General features: G+C 35.6%; 1 protein-coding gene across 3 annotated transcripts in view; it reads left to right on the plus strand.

Moving 5' to 3' along the window:
- Nucleotides 1-12,492, plus strand: part of VTA1 (vesicle trafficking 1) — a 42,933-nt gene that overhangs the window by 9,983 nt on the left and 20,458 nt on the right. For all 3 annotated transcript variants that reach the window (XM_075035853.1, XM_075035851.1, XM_075035852.1), the window contains exons 2-4: nt 4,604-4,698; nt 7,919-8,046; nt 8,703-8,778. In XM_075035853.1, coding sequence (XP_074891954.1) covers nt 4,604-4,698; nt 7,919-8,046; nt 8,703-8,778 — 299 coding nt within the window. The remainder of the gene's footprint in view (nt 1-4,603; nt 4,699-7,918; nt 8,047-8,702; nt 8,779-12,492) is intronic.

Below are 12,492 nucleotides of genomic sequence, written 5' to 3' on the forward strand. Positions count from 1 at the left end.
GTAAGTCTGGTTGTTTAGTTTTACAGTATGTTACTATGGTCATTAGGGACATGCATTTTAAACATTTTTCAATGTATAGAGAGAAGCTCTGAAAAGAAAACTCTGAAATAATTTTGATCTAAAATGGAATTTCAAGTGTGCTATTTTTAAAAGGTGAAATAATGCAATTGTAATGCAGAACACTAAGAGGATTTCTTTCTGTGGTGTCCATACCATTCAGGAGATTAACTTCTAGTTATTAGAAATTGAACCACTTGCATTAAAGCAAAATTTTTGTGACTTAGCAAGCACAGTAATAATAAATTCCACTGCTTTTGCAATATTATAGAAACCAGAACAGCTGTATTTAAAGGAATGTAAATAATTACTGTTTTCTTTCAGATATAGGCTGGCAAAAAACTGAACTCATGTTACATTTGGCTGTCTCAGCAGAAGTGTTGGAGGTGGTAAACTTGCAGCCTCTTGCTTATGAGTTCTTTGCTACTGAAAACTCGGTAATGAAGTGAGTTTGCCCATTTGCTGCAGGTTAGACAGGAAAAGGACATGATAGATTTCCTTCATTAGATCAAAGCATGTCTTTCAGTTACTATTATGTATCCTTACCATAAGTAATATTTGTGTGATAAACTACACACAAAAGTAAAAGATAGGCAAGAGACTTCTGACACCTTGATTAGCAAAGGTAGTAGTATCCAAAGCAACACAAACCAACATGGTCTTACAGATAGCCTTCATTTAGAATACTTGGGACATTTCAAAATTAGAGAGCAGAGAGAAGGCTGACAAAAGATGCAGACTTGGAAAAACTTGTGTTTGGAGAGAAATCAAGATTCTTTGCCTTAGGAGTAAGTTGTAATAATGATACACAAAAGTGTGAAGAGCAGAAGTGGTAGGCACATTTCCTGTTGTCTGTAATGAGGCAAGGGATTACTTGCACACTGCTCTTCATACAGGTAATTTCAAAAGCAAAATTTCAAAACACTAGAAGAGTATTATTTTTATTTCAGTAGTGTCTGTTGAGGCAAATACCAAATTATTTCACTTGCTGTCTACTTGGTAAGTTTGATGATTGTTGATGCAGGTTTTCAACCCCCAAGCCCCACTTTTGACTAGAGCAGCACTGAGTAAAGCAGTAAGTGTGCCTAAACATACTTAACATTGTTTTTTGTCACTGGTGAGTTTCAAACTGTGGAGAGTATACTTTCCTTCTGTATCTTCAGTTCTTCAGTTGAAACTGATGTTCCAGGAGATTTTGACTGGTAAGGTATTGGTTTGCATTTTCTGACCTGCAGGTTGCCTTGTACTTCATTACAATCAGGTTGTTTTATCAACGGTATTTGAGTCAAGACTCCCTTTCAGTACTGAATGCTACTAGGTAGTGATGCTCTGTCAATAGTAGTTTTCACAAACATCGTACTCTTTCTTGATTACCACTTACTTGAGAAAGAAGGAGTAGCTTTTGGCATCACCTCAAGGATTGCCTCATCAGAGGCCTGTCTCTGGGCAAGTTTTGTTATGTTCAAAAGGAGTACTACATATTACTGTATGTGAAGAAGTGAGTATGCAAAAATTCTGAACTTTGAAAGGCAGACTCTCTTGTTAGTGTAGCTTAAGTGTGCTTTGACCTTTTACCAGTTAATAAGATCTTGCAGGAAATCTCCTTTCCAGTTTATATAGACATTGATACAAATTGGGGTTTGATGGCTAGATGTGGTAACTGTCTCTTATAGTCAGTTGTGTGGTACAGAGATGTAATTACTGTGACAGGTGGAACACATTTAATCTTAGCTCAGGTGACAGTAATTGTCTGTAGGATGTCTCTGTTCTTAATACCTGTAGAGCTGCTGCTGCTAGAGCACCTTCATGTTTTCTTGACAGTCTGTATACACTTTGGATAATAGTCCTTCGATCTTGAATGACCTGAGGACTCTTGGGCACCTTAGTCCTAGAGTCTTTTGTTAGCAGGAAAGTGTTGTTGGTATGGAACATTGCTTGATGTCACGCATAGTGTAAATTTGTATATAGACAAGAAAAACATGTTTCTTATGTGTAACTGTTGTTCTTTGACCTGTGTTCTCTGTGTGTTCAAGACTCACTCTTCTGCATTTGTTCACTGGAGTGCCTGAAGGAGTCTTTGAGTTTTTCTCAGTCTCTGACATCCTAAGAGGGGTAAGGGCTGCCTTTTTAGGGCTGCCTACAAAGCATACAGATGTCATAGTCTTATAAATACACCCCTTTGGATATTATTGAGGAAAAAAATTGTCTTGCTTTCACTATTTAAATGGACGTATTTGCAATGAATGTGAAAAAAACCCACAGAAGAGTAACAATTACAAATAAACAGATCTTTTAAACTGATCCTCGAGACTAAAGAAATTTACAAGATTTCCATTTGTATGGAAACAGAGTTCTTTTTATATAAATGAATTATGGAAGAGATATGAAGATGCATACTTCAGCAAGTAAGATAAATCTATATCCAGTAATGACAAAGGGTTTTCTGAATTTGTCACCCTAACTCATATCAGTCTAAAATTAATTTACTTTCCTCTGAAAATATCTGATATTTGCATGTATCAAAAAGAAATAACTGATCTAGATGGCCCATAGGTCTAGCATGCATTATGTTAATTCCTAAGTTCTACATTATTAAATCGTACCATGAAACGTGTGTTCAGGGAAGCTTACAATCAAGTATGTACTTAAAAATCAGTTTAATTGAATACTGTAAGCATTAACTTCTTATCATGTGATTATGGTATTTTAATCGGCAGTAGACTTAGAGTGCCTTAGATAAAAATCTCTATCTTTTTGTGTTTGGATTTCTTTGAAATGTAATTTTAACTTTATATGTGCTGGTTTCATAATATTAATGTGTCAGCATCCTGAAGATGAATAAGATGGGCTTAAGAGTACATATCAGTAATTAGCTTAATATTAGTGTTGTTGCTTGATGAAATCTAATAGCATAGAACCTACATAGCAATTCTTGTTAAAAACATTTCTTTCGTTTGTCATGGTCAGTTGTTGTAGTTGTTCATAGCCTTTATTCATTCCTGAAGTTTTGCTCAGAGTAGATTTTTACTTGGTTGTTCTTTACTGAAAACTTGAATATGAAGGTGTTAGGTTGTTTTATAAATTGTAAATGTAGGAGTAGAGAGACATTGGAGATCACAAGTATTTTATTTATTCTTTTGGGGTGTCTTTAAGTGGTTGGGCAACCCAACAGCTTTAACATTCAAAAATCAGTCAGCTTTGCAGTCCCAAATAAGGAATGTGCACTTTGTCTGGTTTGAATAATCAATTGTATATGAAATGTGAAATACTACTTTTAAAATCAGAAAAAAGAGTTAAATTGTGATGCTCACCAGCAGAACCTAGGTAAGTTTTGTAGAGAGATCTAATTTTATTAGACCAGCTGATAATAGGTGGAAAAGGCAGACTAGCTTTTGAGCATATAATGCTTCTGCAGCAAACATCAGGATAAGTGCAGTTTGAAACAACTGTGTTACATTCATGTTTACTTAGGTAATTTGAAGGGAAAAGGCTATCTCTAGTATATGAAGAGGTGCTTGGAAGGAGAGAGATTGTAAAGCTGTGAAGCAAGTAAGCATCACTTGCAGAACTCTGTGTCCTGTATGGGGTATACCATAATTATTAGCTCATGATGGTGTTTGGTAGAGTTACAGCTTTTAGTTCTTAAGCTCTGCATTTGAAAGTGTTTTGTAGGACTCCCTTGAGGGTCAGGAGTGAGAGTTAGTGGAATGGCTTTTTTGTGAAGAATGCTCTGCGTTTGTTTACTGAATGTTTCTGCCCATTTCACCTTCTCTGTGTGTCTTAATCCTAGTAAATATAGCTGTTTGTTTTTACCCACAATTTTCTGAAGCATGTAACGTTCTGCCATGTCCGTATCTAAAATTCATAGATTTTTTGGTAATAAAAACATACTTTTTAATCAGAAGATGTTAATCATTCATTTTCAAGATCATATGAAAACCTGGCAACTTTACTTGCGGGGAAAGTTCAATAAAGTCTGTCTTGTCTGATTTAAAGATCAGGTTCGTGTCTTGTGTCTTTTGATACTATATGTATGCATATTCATGGAGATAATAGATGCTTAATTCCATTTGTTAAAGTGGAGTTTTAAAGCTAACTGGTTCCTGCTACATAAAGTTCCATTTTTGAGATATACCCATACACTCTGTACATATATGTAAGTCATATGAAAATTAGTCAGGTATAATTAGGGATAAAAATCTACTTGAAGTTCCTATTTGAGAGAGTTGCAAAGAAGGATGGAGGTTTTTTACAAAAGTACTTAATGTTGCATAATAATGATACAAGTATCAATCTGAAATCGGCAGGAATACTCATTGAGAAAAATAAAGCATAGACCTTTGAAAAATATCTCCTAGTATCTCTGCAAGACTGAACATACCTAGATTTCGCTGTCATTGCTGACTAGTGCTGCAGTAGTACGTTCTTAAACCACAAGATGAGTTTGTCTTTCAGATGTGTTGGGGGGGCATTGCTTTGTTTGCTTATGGGTTTTGCCTTAGATAATCACTTCTGGGTTTTTTTGTGTGTTTTGTCTCCTTTAAAGGTCGTTTGTATGCAATGCAAACAGGAATGAAGATTGATAGTAAAACCCCAGAATGCCGTAAATTTTTATCCAAGCTTATGGATCAGTTGGAAGCTGTAAGTAGAATTTATTACTCTCCTCTAAAATGATTCATGATGTTACTTTAATTTTTATTTAAGCTTCTGCAAATACTATCTTTTCTCTGTCATTGGTCATTGATGCAACTATTCTGTATGCAGGCATACTGTATGAATTTAAGTCGTATGTAATAAATTGGCAGATGCATTGAAAGGAGGTAAAGCTATATGTGTATATGGGTGTTTATATGGATGTTTATGTATGCATGCACAAACATAACTGAAATTTTATACAGCAGACATTTGCCATAAGATTTTGTTTAGACAACATGATTTATGATACTTTATTCATAAGTATTCTCATGAGAAATCATAATTCATTATGAAATAAATGTAGGAGTTCTAGAATACCTTTTTTACTGATTTGTTTTTGTTTCCTTGAAGTCTGTGAGAGTTATTTTCACTGCTCTAGGACTGACTAGCCTAGTCCTTGGGCGCTTTTGAACTTTTTGCCATAAACTGTTGTACCCAGGGATTTTTAAAAACATTTTCTGAAAGATCTAGACACTTCTGATTGTATCCTCTGTTAGAGATTGGGGACCTTATACTTTGAATTTTTGTAAGCACAGTCTTACCTGTGTGGGTAGGAGATAGCTATGCCACGCTCTTCTGAGTGGACCTGACAGTATTAAAAACCAAACAACCTTAAGAAGAACAGTTGAACAAAGAAAAGTCAAGTCATTGTACAGATGGTCAGTTTAAGTTCCAGGAGCTGTTTACGTTCATGTGCTGTAATTTTCAGTAGTCTCAAAGGAAGTAGTGTGTAGATTTCAAAGTTTAACTGCTCATTTGAAAGCAGAAAGTAACATCGAAAAATGAAGCAGCGGTTCTTTTTGTGTTCAGTATTAATGATTCCATCCAAAATCTAGCCATAGCAATGCCTGAAGAGTTCATGTGAAACTAGTGCAACAGGCTTCAATTCTTCAGAAAAAAAATGAAAAGTGAACCATTGCTGTGTTTTATCTCCGATTTTTAGCAATGGAAAATCCAGTGTACAGTGACTTCTTGGTGTGTTATTTCATCAAATTTTGACATCTCTAATGGGTCTGGTTTTCATCTTCAGAAGGGAAGAGAGGTGGCAGGAGAGATGAGATTAAAACTTTGAAGGATTTTGCTCTTCATTTCCTAAGGATTTTTTAAATTTATTGGACCCCTTGTGGTACTGCAGCAACTAATCTGTCTGCAGTATTCAGTTACCCCTTTTGTTTCAAATTTGAAAAGACTAGAAAAGCAGCAAAACCCCATGGTTTCATCTTTCGGTTGCTGGTAAGATTGACAGCTGATCAGTGACAACTGATTCTCAGGTATTGAAGTTCCTTCTACGTAGTCAAGTGGTGGAAGGATGGAGAGAGTACTTCTAGACAGGTCTAATACAACACATTTGGGTCTAGGAAGTTTGGGTGTATTGACAAGTTGGACCTCTGCAGTAATTTAATAGCAGCCATTTTCAGTCTGCCCTTAACCAGCAGGGGGGGGGCACAAAGGGGTGCTGCAGGTCTGCGCTAAATGTTTCTCACAGCTTTCTGTGTGTTGCCACAGTTGATTATTTTAGAGGTTAAGACAGAAGCTTATAAACAATCCTGAACTTTATAGTAGCAAAGAATAAAACAGTGCAGATATATCTGGAAATTATCAGATGTGTTCTTTGCAAGAAATTTAATAATATTCCAGTTATATGAATTAATTAAACACAGTGATTTTGTATCCAAAATGCATGTTTCTGTCACTTTTACATATGATTGTGGTGTTGTGCTTTTACAATACGTAACTTTTATTTAAATGTTTTTAGTAAAATTAAACCAAATTTGCTTGATTTTACGTTCAAATTATGAATCATCATTTAAAACATCAGTACCACTGTGCAGAATCACAGATTGTGTGAAGGGTGATTTCACAAGTAAAAAACTTGCTTAATTTTAATAGTTTTAGAATTGTATGTAACTGAGTGTCTTTTGTGCATTTGAAATAATGTCCATTGAATATCAGATCAAGTATAGTAATAAGTTATTTTCTGAGTGTAAGGTATGTATATAGGTTGGTGAAATAGAAATATAAACCATTTTCTTCCTCAGTTAGCTTCAGTGTTTCATTTCAGTATTAATTCTTGCAACTTAGAAATTGTGGTACAGTCACAAGAGAAACAATTACACTTTGTAAAACAAATACTTTTTGAAAACTACGTAGAGTATGAGTTTGACAAAAGTCTTCAAATTTCAGGTTCTATTTGGAAAGTTTATATTACACTACTGAAATCAAGGAACTTTTCTGGCAACATTCTATGTATTAAAAAGTTGGCAGCAATCTAAAAAATATGGAAATGCAGCCTGTGTGATTAAATTTTCTCCACACGCACAGTGAAACATAACTGCTATTCAGAGATTGTTTTTAAATCTTTTGGCAAAATAAAGGCTGCAGGTTAGTATCATGCAGTGTTCCTGGTTTTGTTCTCTAAGGATAACCTGAGATTTCCTTATGTGTGAACAGTAAGCCTATTCAGAAGCTGTAAATCCACCTGTTGTAACTGTTAGAGGGTTATTTGCTTTACTGATTTTTATTAGGAAACCTGACAATTCTTGTACTCTTAATATCTTTGAAAAGAGGTCTTTGAATTGCAGTACACTGCTTAAACTGAAAATTCCAGTAAATCCATAGGTCACTAGACCGGTGAAGGTAAGGCTCAGACACTTTGAAAGATGTAATGAACTGCAGTGAAATAACTTTTCAAAAGAAGATACATGATCATGCTGACCTAAAGTACCTTTATAAAGCATACATTACTTTATCAATTGAACTGTGTTGAATCCTGGCACAGGTATCAGAGTGCTTGGTGTTTCAGATAGTAAGGGGAAAAATATCTGTAGCTATTCCTTCACAATATTGTAGTTGTGTTTATTGTTGACTTTTTCTTTTAGTTTGGTTTGTGGGGTTTTTTAAGTATTTTGTGATTGAAGAGGGTATTCAGAGCTACTTATTCATAATATTTCTCTCTCCAAAAGAATGTGCTTCCTCTTTAGCATGCTGCTTTTAGTGTTTGTTATGTTAGAAGTCGGAGATTTGTGAAATAGTTAAAGTGTATGTTGTTTCTTTTTTAAATTGTACTTGGCTTTGTCTAAATCAGCAACTTCTTGTATTTGGATTAGACTGCAGAATTGCTAAGGTCTAATAAGGTAATTAATGTATTTTTTTCAACTTTTTTCAGATGAAAAAGCAATTTGGTGATAATGAAGCAATTACTCAGGAAATTGTTGGTTCTGCTCATGTGGAGAATTACGCTTTGAAAATGTTTTTGTATGCAGACAACGAAGACAGAGCTGGGCAATTTCATAAGTAGGTGAAAATCTTTGTTATCTGAATTAAGATATGGGTCAGGAAATTTGAATATCCAAACTCTCTTTTATTTGACTGGAAACAAGAATTGGGCTTTAATGCATCCATTTCTCTTTCAGAAAACTTGATTTGTTATTACTTGTATGTCTCTTAACTTCACACATTTACTGGTATCCTCCTCCTTGTGTTCTTTAAGAGGTTGCTCACCTACTGGCAAGCCTTCTAGAACCCCAGGCTAATAGTGAGCTTGACATCAAGCATGTTATACTTTCTACTGTCTAGTGATATTAAAATAATTATGATGATACATTATGTGGTTTGATTTACAGCAATTGCTACGGCATGTTGATGGCTTTGTCTAAGATAATATAGGATGTCCTATGTCCAGTATTGAACATTTCAAACTAGAAACTAAGTGCAGAACACATGACCAGCTTTAAAAAATACTGAAACTTCCTGCATAGTAGTCAAGACACTAGTCAATATATTGCTAAATTTAAATACTGTGAAGTACATTCTGTAACATCAGATTAAAAGAAAAAAAAGTAGTGATGATTGGCTTGAAATAAGCCAGTATGATCTAAAATGCCAACTTCTAAAATGTGATCCTGAGAGACTGACATTACCAAGTTAGTGAAAAGTTTTCTTTTTTACAGAAACATGATAAAGTCCTTTTATACTGCAAGTCTCCTGATAGACGTTCTAACAGTATTTGGGGAGCTCTCTGAAGAGGTAAGTGTTAGGGATATCAGTGTATTATCTGATTGCTTTTCCTAGCACAGGTGCAAATTACTATTTTAGTTCTGTAAAGTTCTTTTTATAATTTGTGAATATAAACTTCAAAGAACATAGGTTCTAATTGTCTAGTCAAATACATGCTAGTAAGTCATATGGAATTGTGCTAAGTATTGCATAAATTATATTTGAAATATTAGACAACTGTTATCTGTTAGAAGATGCTTCATGACTTAAGTATCAGTTAGAAATTCAAAGTCTGATTATTACTGTGAGACAGATAGCATTACATTGAGCAAGTAGGAATGATTATAGGGAAAAATGATGCAAGGTTCCTGTCTTTTTCCACCTTCACTTTTTTCACCTTGCAAGCCAGAACTTCAGTGCTAGTAATTGAGATGGAATTGTGTACAGTTTTAGTTAGAACAGATATATTTGATTTTGCAACAAACCCCACTTTTTAAAGGTGATACAGTAAGTTGGAAGAATGTGAATTTACTTCATAAAAAATGGCTTGCTATCTGGCCATTAGAACATGACATGTTTAATTAAAAAAATTATCTACTAAAGTAGCTAACATGGTGCTCTTTATGGCAGGTAATCTTTTAATCAAACCAGTATTCTAGAATTGGCAGAACAAGATCATGATTACTTTTATTAAGGCACACCAGAATAATCTCTTGGTCTGTTTTAAAACAAACTTTTCTATTAGGTGAATGGTCAGCTGCTCTCTGTTATTCATGCCCCACAGAAGAATTAATCTCTGATATAGAGGAGCAGGTACTCTTAATAAAATATTTCTTGTTCTGAAAATTAAGAGTGAGGTTTCCTTGCTAAATTAACTGAATGAGAAGCTCAATTTTAAAATGTAATGGTATAGTTGATAACTTATGGCAAAGAAAAAAAGAATTAGAGAAAGTGGCTACTGACTCATGAAGACAAGTTTCAAATCTTGTTAAAGGAAGGTTGAAATACCTGGAAAAATAAATAAGAAACTGCAACAATGCTGAACAGTCTGAGACAGAATCAGCAAGTGCTGATCATCTAAGTGCTGAATGTGTGTGTCTTTTTTTTTTTTTTTCCCTCACATGCTTGAGTGTTATAGGCTTCTGTACTTACACTAGTAAAGTGCGTTAGAAACCAAAAGTTCTGCTGCTTTGCAGACCCATCACAAGCCCGTGGTTGTGTTGGTCCCAAACTATTCCATGCTGTTCTTGGAATTCACAGACTTGACGTTCTGTATGTAAATCCCTGATCTGACAAGTGTGCCTAACATGCAGGCATGTTTGCTTAGTTTAAAATGCAGTTGCCGTGGCTACTTTCTTTTGTAAATATTGGAAGGAAGGTAAAAGAATGGTTTTGATAGTGGTGTGCTGCTTGTATACTATGACGTACAGGATTGTAAGTGTAGATATTAAAGATAGGTCTTGCCCAAGAAGAACACTTGGCCAAGTGTTCTTGCAAGATTCTACATCTTCCATAGCCTAAGCCTATACCAACCTACAATTTTCATCTATCAAGAGGCACAAGTAAGATTACTCTTTTATGTGGTCTCTTAAAACTAGCTGCTAAGCACTCTGACATCCTTTATGATATCAAATAATGGTTGCTAGAGCCAGAGAGTGAATGCACATTGAATTGGGCTGAAATAACAATCATCTTAGACTGTAGGAGTCTGGTACGCAGGACAGTGCACGGATTTGGTGACTCCCCAGAGGTCCTGAAGCAATCCTTCTTGCGGATGGAAACCATTGTTATAAATGTCAATGTGGAATGCTAGCAGTGGTGTGTTTACTACTAAATGTGTTTGGTTGGGGGGGGGGGGGGGGGGTTGATGCTGAAAGGAGAGAAGTGCTTTGTAATTGGAAAGAAGCAGAATTATCTCATTTCGTTTAATCAGTGAAGACGATGTTAAAAGAGTATATGAGAAATACAGTAGAAGGTTTCCACTTCTGGCTAGCATCATTACATTTCAACAGTTTCCTTATCCAGTGTCACATGAAGAAGTGATGGGACAAGTATGACATGTGCCTGTCTTAGACTTTTGCAGAAGCTTTTATTAGCCTGAAGTAAGTTCAGGCTGACATCTGGTCATATAGTATGACATCTATATTCAGACTGCTTGTGTGTCTTTTCAGTATGTAATTGCCTTCATATGTATGGAATATCAACTATTAAAAGGCTTTTAAATCAACAGCAGAAGGCATAGAAAGCAGATATTTGACATCTAAAATCAGAAAGTGGGTGTTGTAAATAATATGTGTATTTTTAATTGGCAGGTGGTTGATTATTGGGTAGTATGAATGGATTGTGTCACAGGAAACAGTAGATGTTCCATATCTTAATATTGGAACTAGGTAAAAGGATTTTCTGGAAGACATGTTTTACAAGACAGCTTATGTCAGATCAGTAAGAAGCTATGTGATAGCAGTGTTATTTTCATTTACCTCAGTAATAATGTTCATACAGTAGGGCAGCCTTCCGAAAAGGGACAGCGCTGTGTATTAAAAACAAACTAAAAGCAACAAAATTTAGGTTCTCAGTTCCGGAATGATAAGCTTTGCAGTTGGGATGCATAATGACACACATCAAACACCTTGTTCCCTTCTCCTCACTCCGTCCAGTGTTTTGGTGGGAGGGGTTTGGGCTCATTCTTAAATATGCTTTCCCAGGGGCACCACCAGCCTGGCTGAGAAGCTCAACTCTGTCCTGCCATGGGTCTGCTGGAGCTGGCCGTTCCTGGCACAGGGCAGCCCTGGCCTCTCCTCACAGATACACCCCTGCTGCCCCCCCATTGCCAGCACATGGGCACGGACACCTGATACAACAGCATCTTCACACTTTATCAAGAAATAATTGCGGTATTAGAACAGAAGGGAGATGTATGGGCTGTTAAATCTTGCATAATGCTCTTTTAGAAAAGTACCATACTCTGGATGTGAATTTCTGCATTTTGTGGCTTCTAGTGTATTTGTGAATGATAAAAGAATTTCATCTGTAACACTACCTGGCCAGGAATGATTATTAAAAGGAAGTATTTAACAGAAAGCTGTGTTTTCCAATTGTACTTTTCCCTTCTAAGGTATAGTGAATGCATTTTAATAAATCTGTCATCAGGATACACTTTTTTCTGGAGAACATTTTATTTGCGAAAATGAAAACCATATCTTTCTCCTGGGCTGCATAAGCATCCTGGTGGATAACAGTGTATTAAATAAGAACAAGGGAGCTTTCTGGAGATAGCCATTATACTGTCACTCTCTACCCTGTTCTAGATGACAGTGCAATAAACTTTGTGAAGTGCAATTTTGAATTTCATTTTATTAGTTCACAAAAACTTTGGATGTAGTTTCAGTCAGGACTTTTAAAAAGACATTATTCTGTCTACCTCAGTTTGCAAACCACTTTACCTGTGATTGTTACTGTGGAAATCTGAGTTCACCAGTACCTTGCAGGTGATGATGTTGATGTGAAACACACTCTCAAGCAGCATTGTTCACTTGGCCAAATTATTCCACTCATCCTTCCACATTTCTCATCTCTGTTTATATTCAGCCTTGTTCCTTGAAATATATTACCTCATAACTGTCAGAACTGGTTATTTCTCTTAAACTTTTGACAAAGTAGTTGATTTGCATAATCAGTTTAAGATTTCTCATAACAATTGAGAATTCTTCCTGGGTTAAAAAACCACTGTTGTAACAGTCCCAG

Source organism: Buteo buteo, chromosome 9 (genome assembly GCF_964188355.1).
Source record: "Buteo buteo chromosome 9, bButBut1.hap1.1, whole genome shotgun sequence".
In the NCBI taxonomy this organism is placed as follows: domain Eukaryota; kingdom Metazoa; phylum Chordata; class Aves; order Accipitriformes; family Accipitridae; genus Buteo; species Buteo buteo.